The following is a 27917-nucleotide window of genomic DNA, read 5'->3' as shown; positions in this document are numbered from 1 at the left end:
ATTAAAAAAACTAGCTATTATAATAAAATAGCTAATCCAAGGAAATAAATTTATCGTTATATTCTAAATCTAGACTTTAATACAAAACATTATTTATTCAGCGGTTTATGCAAAACATCTTTGAATTTCTCTGCACTGCACTCAGAGGATTTAGAATTATGTGCATTGCAGTTTTGTTCTTCATTCTCTATCGTCTTTAACGTTATTATTCTGTGTTTTACTAATTTAATTTATAAAGTGATCTGTGATGTGATCTGTCTTGCGGCTGCAGCTTAGACCGTTATTAATGGTCTAAGGGCTGCAGATTCCATTGACAACATAGAGTGTAATCATATTATCTTGTTAATCTGTGGTGGTGCAATCATTGACGTGATTGACAGATCACGGATGACAGAAAGTCGAAACTCGAATTATATTTTTTGTGAAAATGCCTTTTTGACGAGATTTGCCGATAAATTCGATTAATTAATTTTTATAAACATGGGCGGTTCGCAAAGCAGTCGAAAGTTAAGTGTAGACAACGAAAATGCCATACAAGTCTCTCAAGAGGCTTTAGACCGCATACAAGACCAGCTGAATGCACGAGTAAATATGTTTTACCATTACATAATTTTACATCAATGTCATGTAATTAAACAAAATAAATAACAAGTTTTAGCTATGGAAATTAAGATTTATTTTTCGCAAATTATTCTCTAGAACTTCGCTCATATTCATGTACTTCATTACCAGTTATTAAAACCTAGTTCAAATAAGGTTAGATAGACCTTAGTTTACACTAAAAATAATAAAGCAGTTATCATTTTTCTCTTTTGTTATCATTTCAATACTTTACTTGGGTTAATAAATTTGAAAAATCTCTTGAGCCATCTATATATATATAAAAATGAATCCATCCATATATCCCTTGGTCATTTAAAAATTAAGGGGTAGGTCAGGGGTAGTTGAGAGTTTACATCAAGTTTTATGCAGTCGCGGGCGTCTGCTAGTACTTTATAAATTTAAAATAAATTACAGCAAGCTGAGCAGCCACAGCCAAAACCTCAGTATGCTCCACCACCATTTTACGATACATTGAAACAACAAGAGTATGCAGCAGAGGAAGCCTACTGGGCCCGTCGTATTGAAAATCTAAAAAGGGTGCATGAGAAAATCAACAGTGGTATGCACATAGAGTATCAGAAAACATTAAAAGAAGCAAATGAACTATTTAATATGGTACAAGCAGACAAAGTTGTCAACAAATTACCTCCATGCCAAGAAGAAAAAGCAAAGGTGTGTTATCTTTCTTAACTTATCTTATAAAAGAATGTTTTCTCTTCAAATATTAAAAGATTAGCAGGCCCAAGTAGAAAAGCTCTTTTAAAATAAAAACATATTTGATTACAATATTTGGTGGTAGTTCTCAGGTGTAAATTGTGTTTAAAGTTAAGTTTAAATTTTCCCAGAAGATAAATACAGTTTTCTTCAATAATTATGTAAGGATAAATTATTCTAAAATATAAATAATGCACACTTTACAAGTTCAACATTTATCTGCTGCGCACATTCCCGGACAGCTCACTAACTGGATGCATTCTAAGAGTTACTATTAGTATTATAGCTTGGCGTTCATGACACTCCCAAGATATGCGGGCAACGGGGTGTGAAGTCATTCACGCGGAACAGAGGAAAAGACGAAAGAGGGTATGAGTTGTGTTTGTGGGACATTGCTACCCCCCTCCTGGCTCATGCGGACCATCTGGAGTGTTGTGAACGAATTTGGCAAGCTATTAAGCTTAAGTCTTCACACTACTTAAGTCCAACAGACTTATTCACTATCTTTGACTTATGCTAGTTGACATATACAAAATTGAGACTCAATGTAAAAATATCATCCGGTGCTTACTGTACTGTATCACACATTAAGTAAATGATATTTTGTCATTTGATTTGATGTTTATTTTAACAGGTTAATAATAAAGACTGAAATAGTGAATAAACCAGCTATGCTAATGGCATTTGTTATTAATATTTTTGAATAATATAGTGTTATTAAAGTAAAACTTCTTTACACACACATGACTTGGTTACAAAAAGTGTAATCTGCCAAGACAGAATTTTTGAGCCACTACATAGTCCAAAAGCCAATGCAGGTACTGAAATACATGCTCAGGATTATATTCTGTAAAGAGTGACATCTAAATATCCGCAAATATCTGGTACATAAGTATCAGATACATCACATCAAACAGATTTTTAATTTTGTGGAAATTTAGTGTGATTGATATGATCAATGGACTTGTATGATTTTCTATACTAAGAATACTTCAATCTGTTTGATAGGATGAGACATATGATAAAGATAAATGAAAGCCTACCATAACATAAACCTACATGTGTTTATTGTATATTTTCTAATGAACTTTTAATTCTTATTTCAGATGTTAGAGTGCTATAGTTCGAATCCTGACAAATCCCTTTTGTGTTCAGTGCTAGTGAATGAATTCAATGACTGTGTCTGCAGAAGCAGAATTGCTGCCGTCTCCACATCTTGAGTTACACAGATTTGTAAATAAATATCTAGTAAACAATTCTGACAACATAATATAACTTCTAAATGACAGGTGGTTCTGTGAAGTAGTTTTATTTATATTATCGCTGTATCAAATAAATTGTTAATTTAAACATTTTAGTTTTCTTTTTCAATTAATTATTAATCTGATTTGGTTTAAATTTTAAGTATGGATTAGATACTAAAAGACAGTAATTATTATTAATTACAAAAGTAATCACTACTTGATAAACATTTTAAATAAATGAGAATACCTACATTCTTCTGAGGATTCCTTTAATATTTCCTACAAATTTTATTGGATTGAGTTTTATGTGAGATGTCCAGAGTTGTGAATATCAGAATCCACAAATTATTATCAGCATTATTTTCTGATTTCTTAATACAAGCAACTATCAATATTGTTTATTTAATATTGATGCAATTTTTACTGTATTTGTTAAAGGTCTAGGTCCATCCATTTAGGGAATTTCATGAAAACCCTGAGTCAGGAAAATGCTGTAATGTTTTTATTTAGACCTTAAAATGTTATGAGCAACAGAAAAGGTACTAATATATCATTTACTAATTTACTACTACCGACATACATAGATGATAATATATTTTAAGAATAGCAAGAGATCAATGCTTGTTACCAAGTTTTATCAATACTTTCTTTATCATGAAACAGAAATGTATTTTTAGATAGAGATAGCGGATGCCCGTGATGTCGTCCGCCCTTAGACCTCTTTAATCCAGCCCTTTAATTTACAGACAGATTTGAATTTACAGAAAGATTGCATTAAAAATGGAGTAACTTCTCCCATTTTCCTTCACGGCTCTGCGCCTATAGATTGTAGCGTGATGAAAAGTATACTATAACCTGCCCAGGAGTACCTATGAAGAATAATTGTACTGTTTCGTTAAAATCCGTCGAGTAGTTTTTGTTTCTATAATGAACATACAGACAGACAAAAAATTTACTGATTGCATTTTTGGCGTCAGTATAAATCACTAATCACCCTCTGATAGTTATTTTGGAAATACCTGTATCAAGTATAGGTACATGTACAGCATTGACCTCTACAGATTTACTAAAAGTATAGATAAGGTTGGCATGACAACAGTACACAAACAAACTTTGTGTCATATTATTTAATCATTTAAATTAACCAAATAAATTAACTGAAATCTGAAAAAACTACACACAGACATATTTTATAAAAATTATGACAGTTCAACAGAAGGAATCTAAGAATCTTGTAGAGAAGAAAAGGAGAGTTCCCCTCTATCCAGGTTTTCCAGAATTAGCAAGATCAGATGTCAGTATTTATCCATCCTACACAAATTTGTCATTGGCTTAGTAAGTTTAAAATAGATATTTTTCATTTTGTCCTGAATAATTAGTATTTTAGAAACTTAATATATTCTAATCTGTTCAATCAATGATCCTATGTCCTAAATAGGACCTAGCCTCCCATGTTTTAAGCCCCCACCAAGGATATAAATATTGTACCATACATATGTTGTTGCCCCCCCACACCTTTGCAGATGCTTAAACTTGGACTTTTACCTTTTTAAATTCATAAAAAAATAAATAATATGATTTAGAATACAAACCAAAGTTAGTTATAAAGATGTTGCAATCAAGTAAATGTTAAGTCCTTTCTCTCAAAAATAAAACATTACCCATGTTTTTGGGCATAAATAGTAAGTATTATTTTGCTTTTCATCAAACGAAAATTTTGTGCCTATGTTATCCTTCTTAACTGTTAGTGCCAAGTATTAAAGATTTTAATGTATAAAATATCACTTAACATGGGTGACATATCTGGTGTACCCTTTGCAACAACTTCTTTTAATTGAAGAATGTTATCCTTCCAGTCTTGTAGTTTGCCGCCACAGATACCACCACGCCAAAGTCGCCCAGCTCAGGCAGTTCATGAGAGAACTGCACTGTTTTGAAAGGTTACAATCAAATGCCCTGGATGGTGTCCGAGTGCACAGGGAGTTCTCTCAAGGGATCTTGTCTCACAAGATACCACCGAGGCGATACATTCAAAAACTAACTCCTGATCCTTTGACCTCTCACCAAAGAATGAGAGTTGAGGAAATTATCAGCGGAAGAGTAAACTTCAGTCAAAAGTAGAGTTCAAATTTTAAAACAGTTTAAGGAATGATGGAAAACATTACTTTCAGACCAAAAAGTTTTTACAGCAAATTCTTGATGGTGTAGACATTGAACCAAAACCGGTCATTAAAAATCATAACAGCCATTGCCTATTATATTAGTATTGATCTTTATTTGTATCATTTATGATAAACTTTTAATTACCATTAGGTTACCTTTAAATCCTAGTTATGTTTTTTCATTACAAGAAAGGCAAGTAGTACTAAAAAAACCTCTGCAAAAATCAAAAAATCAGAAACTTCTATATAGATGTGGTCTTATATATTTAAATCCATTGTTATTTAGCAATACATTCAATTGTTAAACAGTAAAAGTTCAGTAATAAGTAATAATAAAATATGCATCAAATAAAACAAAATTTTCTGTTTTAATAAAAATTGTTTTATTTATAAACTAATTTTATTCATGGGCTATGGCTCTTTTCTTTTTTAATTTCTTGCTTTTCTCAACATTGGTTTGCAAGTAATGTGCTTCTTTCTTTGCCTGTGATATCTCTGCTTGCAACCTCTGCTTCATAGCTGCTCTCTCATATGTAAGTCGTTCACTCAGATGTATCCATTTAAATCGTGGAATGTATTTAATGTTCCAAATCATGTCATAGTAACGAGACTTTTTTCTTGTACCTATTTTTGTATTATTCAAGAGAGATGTAACTGATTTTGCTACACTTTTCTTTTCAAACTCCACCCAACCCTCTGTGAATAAATTCGGCCTTCGCATCTTCCTTTTCTCACCTGGTTCTGAAAAAATATACAAAATACAGTATAACTACAATCTGTCTTTACAAATAATTGTTGTTTGTAATTTCTAAGTCACCTTTATGCTTAAATTAGACTCGGGAATGTTTCAGTTGGTTAGTAAACCACCACCAAGTATTGGGACTTATTATCAAGTGCGACTTGCATTTGAAAAACAGTAAACATAACCTCAAATTACTTACTGGAACTCGACTGTAAGTATATCCTTCCAACATCTCCGTATTGACTGAATATTTCCCTTATCTTAGCTACATTCATGTAAGGAGGAATCGTGGATAGATAAATAATCCCACGCTTTCTAGTTTTCTTTGACTTTACTTGTTTAGGCTCCAAAACTTTGTCAACATTTTCTTGATTGTTTGATTCGCAATCTGAACCATTTTCCGGTACACGTTCCATGTCAGATACGTTACCTATCGTTATATATATAATTTTGAAATACACAAACCACAAAAACAATTTCTTTTAAATTCAATTCAATTTCTTTTCTACCAAACCAAATCTAACCTACAAAAAAGGATAGGTTACCTATCCTTCTTTTTTTGACATTGACATTTGACAAAAAATTAGAAAAGCAAATACCCAATGGCAATGAAGAATTGGGGAGTAATATATTCTTTGGTTGGGAGTATTAATGTTCTGTGTTTGTCCTCGTCTGTGCTCTGTGGTCTGTGTGTGATTGATCTTCATTCTTCATACTTTGTCGTCTGTGATTTGTGTTTTGTCATTTTGTGTGAATTATTGTATTGTGTGACGTCATAAAAAAACAGAGAAAAGTGGTAACAAATTCTGTAAAAATCCATATTGGTATTTTAAGTTTATTATTTGTGTTTCAAAATGGGTTGTGATGGTGGTACCATTCCACGTAGGGATGAATTGGTTCGTCTTAAAAAGAAACCAGAACAAGTACGTAAACAGTACACTTCATTCACTATGTGTATTCCTTAAAAATTTAAGGAATACACATAGTGAATGAAGAATTTTTTTTTTTTCTTTTCCTTGTTATTTAAAACTTTCCCAACATAATATTTGAAAGTAGTTTGGTTAAATTAATCATCAAGTTTGAATATTTTTCTAGAAAGACAAAGATGCAGAGCGCTCGTTCAAATGGCGCAACTGTGCGCTATCTCAGCAGCCCCTGCAGGAGCCCGTGGTCGCGTGTGGACTGGGCCGGCTGTACAGCAAGAGCTCAGTGCTGGAAGCTTTGCTTGACAAGGAGAGTAAACCTGAATCTATCAGCCATATAAAGAATCTTAAGGTACATTATTTGATTGTATTAATATGGGAAGCACAAACTTGGAACTGAAAAGTATACCATTAGCAACATATGGTGCACAGAGAAAGAATTTCCAGCATGCATATAATATTTACAACTCGTATTAATCAAATTCATGACACACTACAACAAGCGGCAGTAATTTTTGGTTTATCGGTGACCTGACATGGTAATTAATTCTACAAAATAATCTTATGACAATGTTGCAATAATCAAGTTAGATGACTTGTGTTTTGAACCATAAACCATAAAAAGTACATAATTTATGTTGCAAATAATCTGGTATTAATTAACTCAAAATAGGGAATGTAGTTAATTTTTCCTGTCCAAGTTCACCTGGACTCAGTAAAAGAACTACCTATATAAGCAGTTGTATTCTGTAAAAGTTTTAAATATTTTTTTTGAAAATTGTCATCTATTTAATTCAATATCTGCAATGGGTTTAAAAATGAATATTTTCAGGATATCAAAGATCTGACCCTGTATAAGAATCCAGCTTATGTCAAGACAGATCACGCCGAAGGTTCGGTGGGGGAAGGCAGTTCCCCGTACATCTGTCCCATCAGCGGAATTGAGATGGCCGGCAAGTTCCGCTTTGTGTTCCTGTGGAGTTGTGGATGTGCTCTCTCTGAGAGGGCCTTCAAAGAAGTTAAACAAAACATTTGTCATATGGTAAGTATATTGATTAAGTCACAGCCAACTGGTGTACCTATTAATCTGTCTGCTCAAGGGTTAAAAAACTTTCATGATACTCGCTCAGTAGTATTGTTAGTCAGACAGGATCAGAATTTTGGATGAAATATCTATTTAACTTGTCATAGCATTGGGGAATGAGGATGCTATGCATTCATCCACATATTTTAGATTGCTATTGCCTTTTATGCGATTGGCCAGGCACTTGGTAGATCCCCACTGAATTACTTTTACCAGCTAACTCCTGTATTGGGGCCTCCCTAGTAAGAGTTGACGCTTCAGCTTAATACATTCATGCATATAATGCACAGAATAAAGACTATCCAGAATGACAAACAGCGTGGTGAAGCCTCCGAAACCCATAAAAATATGTCATGTGTCTCCTTGACATTTGCTTTGCTTTTTTGCTGACTGGACTGACTTGAGAATGTATTAGCTTTTGAATTTTGTATTTGGAACAGCTACAACACTGTCTTGTTCCATGCACTCTATCTGGCTATTATTCTTTAATTTATGATATAATATTAAAAGTTCCTGAAACAATTATAGAGCAAGATTGTACTTACGTTGTGGTTCCTTGCACATTGAAATATAAAATCATAAACACTTTGCTTTGCAGTGTATGTAATTTTATGTGTAAAGTTATAGTTAAATAAAAATTAAAAGCATCTCTGTGAATGTGAAAAAACTAAAACAATGTCACAGGTCACTGTTTCCTTAGAATTATAATCCTATATCAAGCAATAAGAATATACTAATTTAAATAGCATTATAAAATACTGTTAAACTAAAAATGGTTTTCAATTTATTTCAGTGTCAACAACCATTCATAGACAATGATGTAATTGTTCTCAATGGGAATGAAGAAGACATTGTACAGCTTAAAGAGAAAATGGCTGTCCGAGTTGCAAACAGGAAGACTAAGAAATCGAAAACTGACAAAGTAGAGACTATAACATCGGCGGATATAGAAAAGCCATCCACATCTACAGAAGTTAAGATAGAAAAAGATGTTACAGAAGAGTCACAACAAAAGATAAATGAAACAAGCAAAGAGAGTAAAGTAAAAACAGAGATTGACACAATACCATTATCCATACCAAAGTTCAATCCCAATAAACAAACACGAGGTCACTTTGGATCATCAAAACGGGCGCATCCTACACAGTTAGCACAGGACCCGTCATATAAGAAGACTAAGAAAGAGTACAGTATAGCAAAAGACCCACAGAGCAGTGAAGTGTACAAATCTATATTTACGTCACACAAGAATGAGAAAGACCAACAAAGAGCACATTGGGTTACTTACAATCCATTTTATAATTAATTTCACCAGCATGCCCGCAGACCTAGCTAGAATTTAGTTTTTACAAATCCCTCGGGAACCATGGATTTTTCCGGGATAAAAAGTAGCCTATGTGTTAATACATGCTATAATATATCTCAATACCAAATTTCAGCTGATTTGGTTCAGTAGTCGAGGCTTGAAAGACTAACAAATATTCATATAATCAAAATCACCAGTTTTCGCACATCTCGGGAAACCATGGTTTTTTTGGGATAAAAAGTGGCCTATGTATTAATCCAGAGTAAAATCTATTTCCATTTAAAATTTTAGCTAAATCGCTTCAGTAGTAGCGGCGTTATAGAATAACAAACATCCATACAAACATCCGCGTTTATAAAATTAGTAGGATTAACAGGGATATTTATATCCAGGGATAAAATCAACATCATAAATTCTTATTCCTACGAGTTTTCTTTTAAAATTTATTGTCTCTATAATGACTTTTTTTTTTTAATTCTTTACAAATTAGCCCTTGACTACAATCTCACCTGATGGTAAGTGATGATGCAATCTAAGATGGAAGCAGGCTAAGTTAGGAGTAGGATGAAAATCCACACTCCTTTCAGTTTCTACACGACATCGTACCGGAACGCTAAATCACTTGGCGGTACGTCTTTGTCGGTAACTTATGGTGTTGTATGTAAAAATAGCACTTACATGGAAACATTTGAATATAAATAAAAATGATTAATTTATTTTGGGAATGTTTTAATTTTATCCTTACCTACTATAAGTTTATTGCACTCGAGATTGCACATTAAAATATGGAATGTCATTTTAACTTACTAAAGCTTTTTTCAGATAGCATGGGTAAGGTGACAATCACCTGTATGACGTTTATAATATGTACTATTATCGTGAAACTTTCAAGAGTGAAACAAACTGTCACCCGCACCATACTACATGAAACGAACTGTACTTACATAAATAACTACTTCTACTGTACTTACAAAATGTCTTGATTTTTTAAATTAGCTGTCCGTAAGTATAAAATTACGTATTCATCAAAATTTTACAAATTATATTAAATTTTCGTCTATAGCCCACCCACATAGAAGGATTTAATGGAATATTATGTATCGCTATTGAGGTTTTATATATTTGTATATTGATATAAGGCGATGTTGTTGATTGGTATATTTATTCACTTTACTGATTATGACAATTGTAAAAGGATATAAAATAAAAGGACTATTAAAGTGATGATGCGGTGTGGAATGGAGGACTGGTAAAAATGTAATGGATGGGCGAAAGAATATATCCACGCATGCGCGGTCAAGGGAATTCTAAATATGAAATGAATCTGGAATGTGAATGTAGATGAAGATGTAGATGGCCTAACCTAAATTGGGCGAACGAAAGAGTTCGTTCGCCCACATATGGACTTAATATAAAATTTAAATAGTGTTCAAGTCACTATACAATAATATAATATTGTACCAAAGTAAGCAATAAGACGTAAATTTTGTGCTAATTTAACGATATTTATGAGTAACCAAACAAATTGCAGAAAAGTACCTACATATGCCTAACAACGTTAGTAGGTATAGTACAGTAAGCACTAAGCAGCCTGTAAGTTGAACTATGCGCTGTAAAGGTCGCCATTGACGGTCAATTATTCTCACGTTTCTGAAAAGCAAACGGCAGTACCCACGCGGCATAACATACAAGTCATGTACGCAGTGACCAACACACGATCAATTATAGTCGTGGGTGCTACAGAAATGCGAGAATAATTGACCGTTTGTGGCTAGCATAACATTTTTGGGTGCTAGCGACGTAAGGTAAGAGGTGCCAGGTAACCATAGCAACACGTTGACGCCATTAAAATTGTGTACGATTTTTTTTTTAATTCTAAACTATTATTTTAATTATTAAATCTTTAATGTACCAGGCATAATAATTGTACCTGCGCAAACAACTGTCAACTGGTTCAACTTACTTGCCGGCGTCTTTAATTGAGTATGTATGAAATAATGCAAATAAATTAAGGGGAAATAAAATTAAATATAATGTTAAACTACTAAGTACAAGTAAATAATGCATGATAGTTATGTAAAATATCAACACTAAATATTACGAGACCAGTATTTTCTATATCCTAAACCTTAAAGTACAGTTGAAGTGACCTTAGCATGGCGCATTGATTATTTCAATTCTGAATATTAGGCTTTAACTAACAAACTAAATATTATAGTAAACACAGTGAAACCATCTGTGCATTGTTTTGCATTATGGTTAGGCTTGATTTCAATATGTATTTTGTAGAATATTTAATAAATAAATATGTTTGTTACCGATAGCTTCTTGTTATTACTCATTGGTTGCTAGCCAATAAGATAATTCCAAGGGAAGCTTGCCTTATGACTAACATATATGAAGAGATAAAAAATATCATACCTGCCGAATATACAAATATAAAACTTCATCAAAATCGGTCAAGCCGTACCTATAACATGATATCTCAAAAAAAAAAACATTTTTTTAACTTTCTAAATATTTTTTGTGTTAAAAGTAGGTAAAGTTTTCATGTAAAATTACCATATTAATTGTTGATAAACGTTAGTTTTGACACTAAAATTGTTCTTGAAGTAAAATATAGCCTCCCATAAAACAGAGTTTTAATTATCACATTATTAAATCAAAGAGATAGTCTCTACGTCTAAGAGATAGTCTAAAACTCGATAGTAACAAGTCGGCTACGGTAGGTCGTATCTTAGGCGGCGGTGTCCTGCTGCACGGAGGCCAGCGTGGCCTCTATGATGAGGTTGAAGTCCAGCTCGTTGAGGCTGGCCTTCGCCGTCAGTAGGTCCAGGAACGTGTCGAGCGGCGACAGGCGCTCGCCGGCCGGCAGCGCCGCGATACCTGTCGGTACAAGTAATAAATGTAATCCAAAATCTCTGAATCTGGTGCTTCCCGAAAAAAGACTTATCCTCATTTACACTCTCGAGTGGCGAGACGAGCCGCGAGGCGAAGTATGGGACGAATGTGTAAACAGTACGTTTGCGTTCACAGCGGCCACGCGAGGCGTGGTACGAGACGATGTACGAGGCGCGAGTGTAGGTATTTCACTTCATAAATGACAAAAGTCTTTTATGTCTGTCTAGATTGCTTATTCAAAAAAAGTCCAAAAAGCTATCTTTGCGGAACCAAAGTCACCGACATAGTTCGAAGAGCCGATGGACATTGGGGTTCCCAAGGTGCTGGAATGGTGACCCCGCATACCAGGTGCAATGTTGGCCGACCCCCCACCACGTGGACTGAAGACATCAAGCGAGTCGCAGGTATTCCCTGGATGCAGGTGGCTCAGTAGCGTGATGTTTGGAAGTCCCTACAAAAGGCCTAAGTCCTGCAGTGGACGTCCATCTGCTGACATGATGATGATGATGACATCCAACATAGGTTAAGTCACTTTCATATATTTATTTTAAGCAATCAGTTTTGTTTCATGTGTGCGAATTTTTAACTAACTAAAAACGGAGGAGGCTCCTTTTTTAGTTAATCGGTTTCTCAAGTTGATCGGTTTGTTTTTTTACCATTTTTTGGGCAACTAATTTTGATATGGGGCCCCTGGAAGGCACTGCCACTGACAAAACACTATCAAAAATTTAATGACGGACATTTTGAGTGTCTAAGCAAGGCTTCAGAGTCCCTCACAATATGCGCCGTCTCAAGAATCATTGCCTTTTGTAGCCCACTCTTTATCCAACAGATAAGCGAAAGCTTCTTGGTGTTAGTTTTCGCTATATGATCGATTGAAACGACTATCAGAACAACAATACTTAAGTCAACATTTCAAGCGAACCTTATCAATACATATAAATAAAATTGAAGTGTATGACTGTGATTTCAAAAGAATTATATTTTTTCAAGTGCTCATAGTTATTTATACGATATTAGATACTAAAACAAAATCAAGATTTTTAAAAATTGTGCCTGTCTGTTTATCTGGTTGTCCAGGCTATTGTTTGAATTGGCTGAACCGATTTTAATGGGGCTTTCACTGGAAGATAGAAGAGGTTTTTGAAATCTTGAGCAACATTTGGGCTACTTTTCATCCCGAAAAAAAGCTAGGGTTCGTGCGGGTTTGTGAAAATTCATTCATTTGTGAAATTTCACGCAGACGATGTGTGTGATGTGTGATGTGATGATGTGTCCCATAGTAAAAAAAGAGACGATAGACATTTTTTGCCAAAAGGAACTCATCTGTCTTCGTCCAAATAGCTTTTGAACTATTCGTCTCTAACTCAACGTTTATATGCGTGAGAGTCAGGACCTACGCACGACATAGCTATGCGACGTAGTCTGTACCGACAGCTGTGTGGTGGAGTCCGCGCCAACAGCTGTTTGGTGGAGTCTGCACCAGTTGATTCATCATTATCAGTCTATTTTTAACGGCCCGCACGGTGGTCAGGCCTTCCTCGTCATAGGAGAGATCTGGAGCTTAAACCCACCACACTGCTCCAATTGCAATGTTAGATTCATTAATCAACACTATCAACTGCTTAATGCACACTCCAAGGCACAGGGTGCAACACCACTAATTTCCCAACTCCGGACTAAGAATATAACTGAAAATTTCTTAGAAAAAAGAAAGCTCAGTATCTTATATAACCGGTTATATCGGATCACGAAACTATTCGATCCCTAACCTCGTGATCCGATACCACATTGGACCAACAAGGCAGACTAACCGAACCAGTTGATTAGCACCATACGTTGATACTACGTTAGGGAATGGGCCCCCGCTACCATATGTGCTAAGTGAGCAATGCACACGGGCGTCATCTCTTAGGGGCGCCAAAACAAAGGGCCCAAAAAAAATTTCATTTTGCTATTTCAGTTTACAAATAAATATGGCTTTTACAGTTCAGCTCTTTGCTTTATTTTAAGCACCTACCTACCATCAAAAAAAAAAGATAATTCAAAATGCCTTAAAGGGTACCAGTAGCCCTTAGGGGGGCCCTGGAAATGTGTGTGCACTAACCAGTGTCCTTGACGGGGCGGTGAGGCGCGTGGTCGCGCGTGGGCGCACTGACGCCGCTGAGCAGCGCGGCGGCGTGGTCACGCGCGCGCAGGAGCAGTGCCGCGCGGCTCGGCCACGAGGCTAGTGCGCGCCGCCCACGGCCCTCGCCCACGATCTGTATCAGCCGCAGCTTGTTGTTCACGGAGCGCTTCTTGTCGTCGTCCTTACCTGCGCCACAACAATGCACTCAATCTGTTCAATAGCTCAGTGTTCAGTGAGCTAATACACTTGAGTTAAATGGAAACTCCGACTATTCTATACCTACATTTGGAAATGCAAATTTGCCGAAAAAGCTGAATTTTAGATTAAAAAACGCTAATTGGACCGAAAAAAGCTTAACGGCAAATTGTCGACCAAGATTTCCATTGTACATTTTCCACCATTTCGAAAAAAAGAATCGAATTTAGTCTCTTACGGTACATGAAGAACGAGCTGAAGCAGGGGAGGGAGGCAACTCACTCGCTATGATCGCCTTGAGCACGTCGATCTGCAGCTCGAACACGTTCCGGTGCACGTACTGCACGAACGCGTGGAAGGGCAGCGTGCGGTAGCCGAGGTACGTGAAGAACGAGCTGAAGCCCTGCGGCAGAGGGAACGCGATGGAATCCGTCGCCACGTAGTACTGCTCCAGCGTCTTGAACAGGATCAGCGCGTGCGTGCTGTCCATCTCATCTCTGAAAAAACACAAGACGTTATTTATACATTATAAATGTATAAATAACTAAATCACCAAACGTAAAGTGTTAGTTTTACATCCAATAGGTACTTGTAAAGTAATCAAACAAAAAACATAAAAACGATGTCGGGATAAATTCAAACTGGAGTTGAAAACTCCAACAATGCAGTATACAACAATTACTTAAAATTGAACGAAAATCTAAAAACGAAACATACTTAAGTATAGTACCAACTAAAGCTAATAATCAAAAAATTGAATATAGATCCCAAGCTTAACAAAAAAAAACATTATAATAAAGTCAAATTCCAAGCACAATGTCAACACAGAACACACAATGAAACATTAGCTTATGAACACAAAAAGCAGCACAATACGAAAAATTAACTGAACTCTAATTAATAATACAAACCAACCAAACTCTAATAAGACACCAAATAGACACTATAAAAATGCCACACAAGCACAAACTTAAGGGCCCTACTCACACATCTGCCGCAGGGGCAATCTAGGATGCACGGCGGTTGTGGCGATATCGGGAGTATCTCTACACACTTGCCTGCCGTGCAGTGTTCCAGAATAAGCCGAGCTGAGCACACGTATTGAGAATGGCACCCATATTATCGACCACTCAAAAGATTGGAGTAGCCTTGGCGCTTTCTGTGGTGCTACCCCAAAAAAAAAGGAAAAGGAGATACTGGGTGAAGAAATGGCTACAGAAAAGAAGTCAGTTATGCCACATGAATATTATAAAAGTACACATTTTGATTCTACGCTGTTTGTACGTGTACTCCGTGTGACAGCTGCTGACAAACTGACTGAGAAATTGCCCCAATCGCGCTACACACGCACCGACGGCAGGGACGACTTAGGGATCAAGGATAGTCTCGCGCCCCTGCCGCCCTGCCGCAGGGCCATCCTCCCAAATTGCCCCGGCATGCCTACACACATCACAATTAAGGATGCAATTAAGGGTCATCCCCACTCCTACACCCTAGATTGCCCCTGCGGCAGATGTGTGAGTAGGGCCTTTAAAACTGAAAAAAATGCTCACTTAAATAATTATAACATTTATAAATGGAACAACAAAATTCATAAATGGAACAAACACAAACGTTTATAAAATGGAACTGAAAACAAATGGAACAAAACAAATTCAAACAAAAACATTCACAATTCAAAAATGGAACGCAAACCGCGAACAAGCAAAACACAAAATTGAAAATGAAACGCAGAACAACCAACGCAGGCCAATGACAAAGTAGCAGCAGCGAGGCGGCGCATACATGAAAGGGAAGCCCTTGGTCTGGTGCGGCTGCGGCACGGCGCCCACGGCGCGCACGACGGCGCGGCACAGCGCGCGCGCCGCGTCCAGCTGCGCCGCCGCCCAGCGCGTCGCCAGCGCGTGCACGCCGCTCTCCAGCGCGCCCGAGTTGTTGTTGCTGCTCTCTGTCATGAGGTGGACGCTCACCGCGCGCAGGTTCTATGTCACACACTTTCTTATTGTCTACCGGTTGGGACCTACTCAGGTTGTTTGTTTGATACACTAATATTTCCGAGTATCAGTAGTAACCCATGATAAATTTTCTGCTGCAGCGGAAAGATTGTAAATAACAAAAATTATCAATTGGACCAGATTCATATTTATTCATTCAGCCAATATTCCACCACGCTGGCCCAATGCGGATTGGCAGACTTCACACACGCAGAGAATTAAGAAAATTCTCTTGTGTGCAGGTGTCTTCACGATGCTTTCCTTCACTGTTTGAGAGTTGCAAAAAAAATGATTTGATACTTATTTTTACGCATCACACAAAAAAGTTTACATTTGTCTAAAATTCAAAAACTGGTTACCCTAATCCTTGAATTTTAGACATTTTCACATTACAAGATAAAATACCTTGAGAAAAAACATTTATTTAATTTATGATGTGATCTAGCTATTGTCAGGATCGGAAATGTTTCCGCATAATATTGTCAACCGTTGTGGTAATCCGGATAACCACGAATTCATATAACCGAAGTTTAAATAATCGTTGATTTACTGTAATACTGCAGTTAGATGTTTAAACAGTATCCAAATGAACTGACCGCAGCAATGACGTGCTCCTGCTTGCTGGTGGTGCACACGTCCAGCTCGAGGAAGGGCAGCGAGTCCTGCGCCGCCAGCGACGGGCGGCGCGCCGGCAGCGGCGGGCCCGTCGGCGACAGCGGCGTGCTGCAGCGGGACAGCGCCTCTGGCTGCGCAAGCACATGGGGGAATAAAGGCGCCCATTGCTAATATTTAAAAAAGAAAATCTCTCTACCTACCCCGACCAACTACGTATACATTTTGTAGTGTTTGTGTCTGCATACGAGTAGGTAGATATGTAGTAGGGGGGGTAAGCAGTAAGAACTAAGAGCCCCCGCTCACTGGCAACTTTTAGTTGGCCGACTAAGTTGCCGAGAATACTAACAGGTATAGCAATATACGGCAACCCGCACATCTACAGCAACTAAATCGTCGCAACTAATAAATTGGACGCCGATCGTATCTGAGTAGCGATTGACTTTCGATTAGGATAGTTGCGCAACTAAGTTGTTGGGGTTAGCAATTTAGTTGCTCGATAGTCGGCCAACTAAAAATTGCCAGTGAGCGGCCACCCTAAGGGCACCCATTCCTGATGTTTAAAAAGAAAATCTCTCTACCTACCCCGACCAACTACGTATACATTTTGTAGTGTTTGTGTCTGCATACAAGTAAGTAGATAATATGTAGTAGGGGGATAAACACTAAGCAGTCAGCCAGTCAGTCTGTCAGCGGCGCTAGACGGGAGCGGACGTGCGCTTGCGCTGCCTACGATACGAGTATAGGGATGAGCCAGTGATTTGCTTCTATTACAATAAGGACTATGGTCCTTACACATTTGAAACATAGAACACCTATGAATACTAAAAAACTCCAAGTGCGTTTCTGGCTATGCACAGGGTAGGGATTTGTATATTAATCTAATACTTATATTTAGACCTGAATAATGCCTAAATGGATCCCTGAATTGAAAAATAGTGTTGTCATATCCAGTGCTGTACTGTTTGAAGACCTATCCAACAGCACCTGACAGTATGAGATGTACTGGTAAAACTAAATTCATTCATCATGTCGAGGAGGTACCATAATAAAAATATTTTTCAAGACTTTATTTTGCGACTTACTCAGCGTTTTTAATGTTTACATTTTTTCATGCCAAATTACAGGTTAATTTTCTAATAGTAATAGTCTCTAAGCTAAACCGCGGACGGACGGACGGATAGACGCCATGGCAAAATTATAACGGTTTCTTGTTGATTACGCAAGCATAGGTGTAAAAATAGTAGAGAGTAATAATTATCGAAAAAATTGTCATGCACCAAACTCTTATCACTATCATCATTATCTTCATCACTCGATAGGTGTTCACGTTCAATGCTGATAGGCCTTTCAAACCAAGCTCCTGATGCTCCGCCTAATATGAGCAGCCGCTACAGCCTACAAGGTACAGCTACAGCCTTGTAGGTCTTCCTAGTGGGGGCGTACCTGGTAGCAGTGCAGCGTGACGGCGAGCCGCTCGCGCACGTGGTCGGGCCGCAGCCGGTTGCGCGGCGCCGCCAGCGCGCACAGCGCCAGCCACAGGCGCGTCCACGCGTCCTCCGCGAACTGCGCCACGCGCTGCCGCGGCGCCAGCACCACGGCCGCCGCCGCGCCGCGCCACAGCGCGCACACCGACACGCACACGCTCGCGCTGCCCGCCTGGCGCACGTTGATATACCTCTTACCTCAGACCAATCACTATTGGACTTGTATTGCAAACTCACACACCGAAAATATTTAACATCAATAAATATATCATGTGTCCTTACATTGCACACAACTACAAATTTTAAATCGTAATTAATTTTAACACAATGAAACATCGATTGATGACCTATATAATGCTCATGGCCAAATGTGTTGTGTGTGTGTAAATTTTGACAGAGGGGTAACCTCTAGCGAGGTAGGCCCTATAGAAGTAACTGGTCTGAGATTATAGCAGAAATAGTACGTAAACAATTGAAACATTTATTATATTAACTTTTTTATTGTACTATGGGCCTTATTAGAAGGCTCAAAGTCACTCAGCGGGCGATGGAGCGAGCTACGCTTGTAGTTTCTCTACGTGATAGAACCCGAAATGAGGAGATCCGCAGACGAACGAGACACTGACATAGCTCAACGAGTCGCGAAGCTGAAGTGGCAATGGGCAGACCACATAGTTCAAAGAGCCGCTGGGGTCCCAAGGTGCTGGAATGGCGAACCCGCACCGGAAAAACTGAGGATATCAAGCGGGTTGCAGGGAGCCGTTGGATGCTGGCGGCTTGAGATCATTGTGCTTGGAGATACATGCAAGAGGCCTATGTCCAGCAGTGGACGTCTATCGGCTGATAAGGTAACTTACCGTACCGACATATGCTAAAGTATACTAATAGTAGAACAATTTTGTACAAGCAACAGTGTATCTCTGATAGCTAAATTTCGAAGATACAAGGACAACTTTGCGGCGTTACCGTGGATCACTGAAAAACGCCCTATTACAAAATACAACCTTGATGTGACGTCACCCCGATGAAAAAACGTTAAGCCATTCTTGCTATCAAGTGCGCGCTGCAGCCCGACCAGCCTATCGTGCTGGTTGAGGCGTAGCCCTAGCAGATACCCGTTCACCCTCGCTTCAGTAAAGTTACCTTGACATCAGCAAACTTCAAGTGCAAGGTGAAGGGCAAGCAGTTCATGAGCGCGCCGGCGGAGGCGGGCAGCGAGCGGCGCGTCACTGCGAACGTGCTGCTGATCAGGTACTCCTGCATCACGCGCTGCAGCCCGCCCAGCCCGTCGTGCTGGTTTAGGCACAGCCACGATATCAGCTGAAAACATACAAGGAGTTTAATAACGTCATCATTATTCGGTCAGTGCGTGTTACCAGTGATGACCTATGGTTTCGAGACTTGTTCGCCAGCTATGGGCCTTATAAGAAGGCTCAGAGTCACACAGCGGGCGATGGAACGAGCTGAAATGCTCGGAGTATCAAACCTTAGCTTTCAGTACAGCTTGTATAGTAATAGATCAAACAAGCAAGTAAAGTATACATCACATAATAATCTAAAACTAATCTAATGAATTTTCATTAATTATTATGGGACAACTTGATTAATATGTAATGTTATAATTATAATGCAACGAATATGATGATGCGATGCACAGCATCCTTCACTGCGTATAGAATGCTTGAATCACTAAAAAGCTGGACCACAATTGTCAAGTTCCTTGAATCATAAAGGAAACAAGAAGAAAAACAACGCAATAAAAAAATAAAAGCTAAGATATGTTACGTAAGGCTGAAATACGAAAAGGTGACATAAGGAGAAAAAAATTACACAAACCTCCTCAGCCAAATCCATATTCCCCTCGTGCTGTATCACATAGTGCATGATGGCCAACTTGTTTTCTATCACGGTATCGCTCTTAAACGTCGAAGTGAGGTCCTTCTCTGAGACTCCCATGGTGACCACGTCCAGAGTGTTGAGGTCCACCATGACGTGGGGGCCCCAGCCGTGCAGCGGGGCCAGGCTGGGGCCACTCTCGCTGGGGTCCCTGGGGACGACGATGTGGCAGCACGGCTCGTGATGGGGACTGATGTCTAACATATGGGTGAACAGCATCGGTATGTTGACGAGGAGATGGTTTTCTGTGAGAGGTAATAATTGCATAAACTTTCCAAATATTTAAGAAAGGCTCCTAGATCAATAAAGAACACATTCATGCATTTAATTAAATTTATAGAGGTAAAGTTTGTTAGGTTGTAGAGTGTAAAATCTGGATGAAAGAAAATAAAGAAAAAAATCATTTATTTCAACATACATCACAATATCTCCAATACACCCAGGACAATACCCTGCGATATGTGGTAGAGCCCATAAAATGGCCTCTAGTACTGAACCGATTTCGAAAATTCTTGTACTAATAGAAAGCTACATTTTCACCCCGTACTCCCTCGAGAAATTGCAGGGCGTCTACTATCCATTCGTATATCTGTCACTTACCATTGTACAGTGTGTAAGAAGGACGCAGAGACTTGGCGAGCGACCACGGCAGGTCGGGCACGACGCTGTGCACCACACAGCCGTGGTGCAGCAAGGTCACAGAGTAGGCGAAGTTGACGCCAGAGTCCTTCAGGTCCACGTCATCTAGCACCAAGGAGCTGGTGGAGTCGTCCAGGGGCTGCAATTTAGTTACAACTGTATCATAAATAGTGCGATGATCATTGACCGTAACGATCTATTTCGGATGTTAATGATCATAACCAGGGCCACTGACTTATTCGTATATTTAATTCATATCTATGAATGAATTTACCGTCATCAAATGTTGAATGATCCTTGTCAGACAGAACACCACACAATATCATTGTACTTACCTTGTACAAGTAGTGGTGGCAGACGCACAGCACGCCGCGCTGGTCGCACACTATGTACAGGTCGAGGCTGCAATCGTGCACGCGCAGCGGCACCGGGTCGTCCTCGTACGAGCCGCACGCCGCCATCGTAGTTACCTTGTACAAGTAGTGGTGGCAGACGCACAGCACGCCGCGCTGGTCGCACACTATGTACAGGTCGAGGCTGCAGTCGTGCACGCGCAGCGGCACCAGGTCGTCCTCGTACGAGCCGCACGCCGCCATCGTAGTTACCTTGTACAAGTAGTGGTGGCAGACGCACAGCACGCCGCGCTGGTCGCACACTATGTACAGGTCGAGGCTGCAGTCGTGCACGCGCAGCGGCACCGGGTCGTCCTCGTACGAGCCGCACGCCGCCATCGTAGTTACCTTGTACAAGTAGTGGTGGCAGACGCACAGCACGCCGCGCTGGTCGCACACTATGTACAGGTCGAGGCTGCAGTCGTGCACGCGCAGCGGCACCAGGTCGTCCTCGTACGAGCCGCACGCCGCCATCGTAGTTACCTTGTACAAGTAGTGGTGGCAGACGCACAGCACGCCGCGCTGGTCGCACACTATGTACAGGTCGAGGCTGCAGTCGTGCACGCGCAGCGGCACCGGGTCGTCCTCGTACGAGCCGCACGCCGCCATCGTAGTTACCTTGTACAAGTAGTGGTGGCAGACGCACAGCACGCCGCGCTGGTCGCACACTATGTACAGGTCGAGGCTGCAGTCGTGCACGCGCAGCGGCACCGGGTCGTCCTCGAACGAGCCGCACGCCGCCATCGTAGTTACCTTGTACAAGTAGTGGTGGCAGACGCACAGCACGCCGCGCTGGTCGCACACTATGTACAGGTCGAGGCTGCAGTCGTGCACGCGCAGCGGCACCGGGTCGTCCTCGTACGAGCCGCACGCCGCCATCGTAGTTACCTTGTACAAGTAGTGGTGGCAGACGCACAGCACGCCGCGCTGGTCGCACACTATGTACAGGTCGAGGCTGCAGTCGTGCACGCGCAGCGGCACCGGGTCGTCCTCGTACGAGCCGCACGCCGCCGCCGCACCGTGCGCACCCGGCACGTGCGGCAGGCTCAGGGGGATGTTTAACTGCAAAAGGAATGTAGGAACTAATACATGTAAATGAGAATTTGTAACCAAATTCTTTAACTTGGAATTTGAACCCGCAGGGCCAGATAGTAATCCGACGGCTTGCCATCAGGAAATAGGCTAATTATTATTAAACCTACTAGGTAGTTATAAGTTAAATAAATAAATACCTATAATAAATAGGAGATTTTGATTTCTACACGTATAGTGACGTCGTGAGGGCAAAAAAGGAGATGCTATCATATAGGTACGTATAGCAACAAAAGTAATCTGATTCTATACTTTATTGTGAACTCAGTAAACTTGAAATTGCGACTGCGCCTAACAATACGACAGAAGCATGATAAATAAAACATCATGGCGAGGTCAATGGGAATCGCAGGTGAACTCATCGGGATGCCATAATCTTGCTAATGCGATCAATGCTATCGATCCCGTGGCGCAAAGTATTAGCAAGTTAAATTCGTATGTTATTTCTCTCACCTAAGGACCGACGATCGATTGACGTGGCGCGGCAAAGCGGAGTTTATAACTGAGACACACATACCAACTTTGAAAAGGAATAACTCGGTACCGGTTACCGGTACCGTTTCTAACCTAACCTAACCTAATCTCTGTGCTTACGGCTCGCCGTCTGCGCGTTTGTCTCCTGTACCCGAACACGACTCATCCACGTTTGTTTCTCTCCAACCTTCCGTAGCCTATGCGATATTTTGGCATAATTTCCACACAACCAATATCTTTTTTCTCTAGATATACAGGAAGAAAATTTTTTTAGTGCGGATATTTTTATATTTTGTACATAAACAAAATTTAATGATCACGTATTTTTTCTTTTTTTTTTAACTCAAAAATAACAAAATTATCGTTAGCTAAAGTTATTTACTTTTGAACAGAATTTTAGGGTCACCCTATTGTGCGTTTATTTTATTTTCGTTTGATACCTAAAGAACGTCACCAGATCACTTTTAAGCTGAATATATCTTGTTTAGTAATAATATGTACATTATTTTGTTATTTTAGAGACATAAATTAAAAAAAAAAATTACATAAAATGTATCGAACTGTTTGTAGATTTATATTCTATTAATGATACAGAACCACGAAAAAAAATATCCGCACTAAAGACCGAATCACCCTGTATTATCTTGCTCCTCTCCATCACGTGCTATGGCTATATTTGCTTTGTCTGCGTGTTGTGATCTATACCACAGCCTGCATTGCTAGTACATTTCTTGATGAGTATCTACTGTTTATCAACAAATTAATTATAAATGAGGGTATAAATCACTAATCATTTGACACCTATTAATAACAGTAATTACCTTGTTCTTAAATTAATGAAAATAAATTTGATTAATAAGGTTAGAACAGATATGGTTGATATATTTTATTCAACATTTTATATACAAACCATACAAAATTTAAAATAAATAAGTTATGAAATGACATGCGTGTTCTAATTTCTTTGTTGGTAAACAGTACTCATCAAGAAAGGCATAACCTTGCGGTATATTTCAATCCCGGATTAAAAGTGTTGAACTAGCGCCGCTTGGCCGTCATCTTCATCTAAATTCCATCCTTCGCCACTGCTATAATGTATTTTCAATACAAATTTCAGCTGAATCCGTTGAGTAATACTTACTTAAAGAGTACTTTACAATATTTTTTTCATTAATTTTAAATATTAAACAATTATTTTCTAGTATGCTTATGTATGTTTCTAGTATGTTTCATAGTATATTTTCACGAAATCCTATGTAGGTTTGTTATGACGCATCAAAATAACATAATATGATTAGAGTTGCTCTTGGTAGCACTTTATCATTTGCGGTTAAGGTTTCCAGCATTGCTTCAATATGTTATAGAAATTAATTAGTAAAAATTATGTCAATGGCAAATTACTAAACAAATCATTAAAATAGAAATAACTCAACGACGATGGGAAAAGTAAATGTCGTGGTCAAGCGCTGAGGTATAGAATAAATAATAATAATATGAGAGCCGATAGAAGATACAAAAGCACATACCACCGTCTCGTGCGGCAGGTCGGCGTGGAACTGCAGCGCCGACAGCGTGGGCGTCAGCTCCGACGGCGACTTCACCTCCTCGCCCTCCGCGAAGCTCTGCGACGGCGCGCGGTAGTGGATGTAGAACAGCACCTTGTAGACAGCACAATGGTGAAACCGTCACATTGAATGTACCACGCAGGGACATGTGTCTTTTCTATTTCTTTTTCTTATATGCAGGGCTATGGCTAAAGACTCGTCGACCGCAGGGTAGTACCGCATAGGCGTATATAGGGGGACCCACCCTAGAATGCTACTGTTTATTTTATCAAATGTTAGTTACCTCATAACTTGGTAAATTATTACCCAATTATTAAAATTATTTTTATGTTTGAAATACATCCCGATTCCATCCATTTTCCATGAAATTTCACGAAAAACGGTTGACGAAAATCGCAGTATGAAATTTCACTTTAGTTTCGGGCGGATTTCAGCCTAAACCGAAACTTTTTTATGCTGAACCTTGGCCGAAATCGAAAATTCCGATTGGCACCACGGCGAGGAGATATGCGATAGAAATAAGTGATGCGGTTTTTCTTATTTTATGTAAGGTTTGCTTTTAATGCTTCTGGAAATCAACGCTACTGTTTTTCATTATAATATAGAGTCAAAGTAGTGCCCTATTCAGCTGAAGCATTAGTATTAGTTAGTTAAGTTACATATTTTTGATTTTGTTAATTTTTTTGGCTGAATTAATGGTTTATTGTTAATAAAAAACTAATTTATCTCTACATAAAACAATAACAACAAAGTCTTTAAGTGCATTTGTTGGTTAACTATACCAAATATAGATTAGTTAGATAGAGAAAATCTTTAATGCTTGTCACCAGTTATCAAAATGCTAAACAATACCTGATTAACACAGTCCCACTGTGCCCAAGAGAAGATGTTCACAATGGTCTCGGGCTGTGGGTAAATGCCATCAAAGCCCCACTTCTCAGTGCCATCCTCACATTCATTGAGGAACAATGGTGAGCGATATATTTTAATACCTGAAAAAAACATGTCTTGTAAAGGACCCTGTTAGATATCAAACCTGCTTGACAAGATAGTCTGTGGGATTATGACCAGTTGGTACTGAAGCAATCCATTAAATGCAAAGCTGAAAATTATCAAATTGTTTGACATTGATTAATTTTTGAACAGATTAAATAAAAACTGATCTTTATATTGTTTCCACCAATGGTAGTAAGCTTTTTTCCCATTATATCTTGCAATTCATCAAACACTTTACTGACTATGTGTAGATGTGTCACATCATACAGATGTAAGATATTATACAGATCCTTGGCTACATGCACAGCACCACTATAGTCTATTTCAGATAGCATGGGTATGGTGACAGTTGCCTTATAACGTTCATAATACATACTACTATCGTGAATCGCGGCAAACTTTCAAGGGTGAAACAATAGATTGAAGATAAGATTTTTTATTTTGAATATAAAGTCATCATCATTAACAATCCACATTCAGCTCACTGTTGAGCACTCCTCTCAGAATGAAAAGGGTTGGGCCTTAGTTTACCATGCTGGCCCAATGTGGATTGGCAGACATAGAGAATTAAGAAAATTCTCTGGTATGTAGGTTTCCTCACAATTTTTTCCTTCACCATTTGAGACACATGATTAATTTTTTTATATGCACATAACTAAAAAGTTGCAGGTGCATGCCTCAGACTGAATTAGAACTATGCCCTCCGAACCAAAGACAGATGCCATATCCACTGGGCTATCACGTCACTAATATGTGCTAATATAATAAAAAACAAAATGAGAACACATACATTCCAAATGCTTAAAAAGCAGAAACCGGTCATTTCTTATTCCTGGACTGTACTTGTTACTCTTGCCATAGACAAACTGCAGCATGATTTGTTTAGTAGAAGCTTCCTCAACAACTTCAGGCGTGTTCACTTTATCTGGTAGCAAGGATATCAGGAACGGACAGTAAGTAGCCTCTTTACCCTCATCTCCTTCAGTTGGCACAACTTTTACCACATATACTAACAAACTGTGACTCGAGTTAACAGATGCTTGGATGATATTCAGTTTTTCATCAAAAACATGTAAAATGTCTAATGTTTTTGTTTTGTTCTTATAAACACCAATATTCATGACATCTTTGTTGCCATTTGTCGATATCCAGGTTAACAGCTGAGATCCGTCCTGCTCCTGACCAACTAGACGCCATTCTCGTGCAGTTACTTCTGGAAAGAAGGTATTATTGTAAGACCTGTCCACCTGTTAACCTACTGACATTTCACAAATTAACTCAATAGAGCACTACTTTAAAATTTTCATTTTGTTTTTTTTACTGAACTGTCTTTATGTGCTAACTAAGTAAGGCTGCTTCTTTTTTGTCTGTGTTATTATTCTAGAGGTTTGGTACTTGTTTTATTAAGTAACAGTTATTAGAGCCAGTAGAACCAGAGACAATAATTATTAGACACACAATTGCTCTCTCTCATAGTATGTGTCATTAGGATGTAATCTTTTTCATAGGATTGTTGCAGCGACAAATATTAACCCTAAGCCCTCCAACTTACAGTGGAACAGAGTGGTGGGTTTAAACTCCGTATTGAAATTGACCCAAAGCAACTTATGTTCATTTTATAACAGTGGGCTGTTGAAATGTATGATGTATTGTAAATTTCTGTTTATAGTCATGCCTAGATAGGATTAGATATTCAGGGATTAAGATTAGGTATTTGGAGAGATACAGCTAAGTTATTTTTTTATTTACAGACACCCCTCAGTTTCACCCTCTTAGTTCCAGTTCCCGTGGGAATACAGGGATAAAACATTGACACTCACAATTAATGTGGCTTTCTATTGGTAAAAGAATTTTCAAAATCAGTTTAGCCCCCTACAACTTCACAAACTTTACCTCTATACAATATTAGTAGAGTATTAGATTAATGTAAAAAATCCAGTATAATACTTAAGTCAAGTTAAGACTATAAATATGAGTCGGTTTGATATTAATTTTAGCAATTTATTGTTATTTTAAATCATACCAAACATAATCCTTAATAAAGGTTATTTTAAGCAAAGTAACTAAACTTCTTGTTTGTGGAGTCAATATACAGTCATACAGTCATTTAGAGTGTGAAACAATTAGTATGTTATAAAAATTGTAGTTTTCTGGGATAATAATACCAGTTATTACCTTCTTCGTCCTTTGATTGTAGAACACCACAAAGTTTCACCGCAATATTGTGAACTGCCATTTTCGGGAATATCGGAGCACTTTTGCCTTATTTTTCACATAATAACAGCAATAACTAAAAATCTTTACTATATTATTCTTCTTAATCTAAGTAACTTTTAGAACGCGATGCTAATATTATTGACTTTCGTTTAGTCAATTCCTATCAGCTGGCGCCCAGCTGTAAATCAAACTGAAGTTAACCACAACAATGATGCCAACGCAACGAACGTTTTGTTGTTGGTGCTTGCCTTTAATAACCAATAGGAAAGCAGCATTAGAAACTCCATTTTACGTTACCATTATCCGAAAACAAAGAAACGCAATAATTAATCATATTTTTTGTAATTTATTATTGATTACAATAGTTATTGAATATTAATGAAATTTATCTTACTTCATTGGTCACTTCACTAATTTATTTACATAGTTATAGAAAACATTTTTGGATTTTGACTACAATCTATCATTTCAATTACATATTCACAATAACAAAATAATTATGCACTTTAATCTACTTTATAATTTTGTATTTACAAAATTGTAAAAAAACT

The 27917-nt window shown here is 38.5% G+C and overlaps 4 protein-coding genes across 4 annotated transcripts; 2 read left to right on the top strand and 2 right to left on the bottom strand.

Moving 5' to 3' along the window:
- Positions 1-368: 368 nt before the first annotated feature.
- On the top strand, positions 369-2667 carry LOC112047477 (uncharacterized). Its single transcript, XM_024084604.2, has 3 exons — positions 369-585; positions 1018-1275; positions 2424-2667. The coding sequence occupies exons 1-3, from the start codon at positions 481-483 to the stop codon at positions 2535-2537; spliced, it is 477 nt and encodes a 158-aa protein (XP_023940372.2). The 5' UTR covers positions 369-480; the 3' UTR covers positions 2538-2667.
- A 2413-nt stretch (positions 2668-5080) lies between these two features.
- On the bottom strand, positions 5081-6009 carry LOC112047479 (uncharacterized). The gene is made up of 3 exons (XM_024084606.2): positions 5985-6009; positions 5665-5953; positions 5081-5464 (listed from the first exon to the last, which is right to left on the bottom strand). The coding sequence occupies exons 2-3, from the start codon at positions 5879-5881 to the stop codon at positions 5124-5126; spliced, it is 558 nt and encodes a 185-aa protein (XP_023940374.1). The 5' UTR covers positions 5882-5953; positions 5985-6009; the 3' UTR covers positions 5081-5123.
- A 219-nt stretch (positions 6010-6228) lies between these two features.
- On the top strand, positions 6229-11086 carry LOC112047481 (replication termination factor 2). Its single transcript, XM_024084607.2, has 4 exons — positions 6229-6388; positions 6561-6740; positions 7221-7430; positions 8266-11086. The coding sequence occupies exons 1-4, from the start codon at positions 6320-6322 to the stop codon at positions 8776-8778; spliced, it is 972 nt and encodes a 323-aa protein (XP_023940375.2). The 5' UTR covers positions 6229-6319; the 3' UTR covers positions 8779-11086.
- LOC112047474 (protein pigeon) lies at positions 9491-27556 on the bottom strand. The gene is made up of 14 exons (XM_052891436.1): positions 27325-27556; positions 25940-26362; positions 25006-25145; positions 24115-24246; positions 21911-22084; positions 20592-20769; positions 19932-20236; positions 19239-19415; positions 18055-18267; positions 16593-16742; positions 15788-15984; positions 14285-14499; positions 13787-13993; positions 9491-11664 (listed from the first exon to the last, which is right to left on the bottom strand). Exons 1-14 carry the CDS (start codon positions 27383-27385, stop codon positions 11516-11518), a joined length of 2721 nt encoding a protein of 906 aa, XP_052747396.1. The 5' UTR covers positions 27386-27556; the 3' UTR covers positions 9491-11515.
- Between the last annotated feature and the right edge of the window lie 361 nt (positions 27557-27917).

Source organism: Bicyclus anynana, chromosome 1 (assembly GCF_947172395.1).
Source record: "Bicyclus anynana chromosome 1, ilBicAnyn1.1, whole genome shotgun sequence".
Taxonomy (NCBI): Eukaryota; Metazoa; Arthropoda; class Insecta; order Lepidoptera; family Nymphalidae; genus Bicyclus; species Bicyclus anynana.
This window is presented reverse-complemented; position numbering and strand designations above follow the sequence as displayed.

Coding starts and splice junctions, on each gene's coding strand:
- LOC112047477 (XM_024084604.2), top strand. CDS start 481: ATGGGCGGTTCGCAAAGCAGTCGAAAGTTAAGTGTAGACAACGAAAAT. Junction 586..1,017: donor AAGACCAGCTGAATGCACGA/GTAAATATGTTT, acceptor AATAAATTACAG/CAAGCTGAGCAGCCACAGCC. Junction 1,276..2,423: donor GCCAAGAAGAAAAAGCAAAG/GTGTGTTATCTT, acceptor TTCTTATTTCAG/ATGTTAGAGTGCTATAGTTC.
- LOC112047479 (XM_024084606.2), bottom strand. CDS start 5,881: ATGGAACGTGTACCGGAAAATGGTTCAGATTGCGAATCAAACAATCAA. Junction 5,465..5,664: donor ATACTTACAGTCGAGTTCCA/GTAAGTAATTTG, acceptor ATATTTTTTCAG/AACCAGGTGAGAAAAGGAAG.
- LOC112047481 (XM_024084607.2), top strand. CDS start 6,320: ATGGGTTGTGATGGTGGTACCATTCCACGTAGGGATGAATTGGTTCGT. Junction 6,389..6,560: donor TTAAAAAGAAACCAGAACAA/GTACGTAAACAG, acceptor ATATTTTTCTAG/AAAGACAAAGATGCAGAGCG. Junction 7,431..8,265: donor AACAAAACATTTGTCATATG/GTAAGTATATTG, acceptor AATTTATTTCAG/TGTCAACAACCATTCATAGA.
- LOC112047474 (XM_052891436.1), bottom strand. CDS start 27,385: ATGGCAGTTCACAATATTGCGGTGAAACTTTGTGGTGTTCTACAATCA. Junction 25,146..25,939: donor GCTTTTTAAGCATTTGGAAT/GTATGTGTTCTC, acceptor TGTTTTTTTCAG/GTATTAAAATATATCGCTCA. Junction 24,247..25,005: donor AGTGGGACTGTGTTAATCAG/GTATTGTTTAGC, acceptor GCTGTCTACAAG/GTGCTGTTCTACATCCACTA.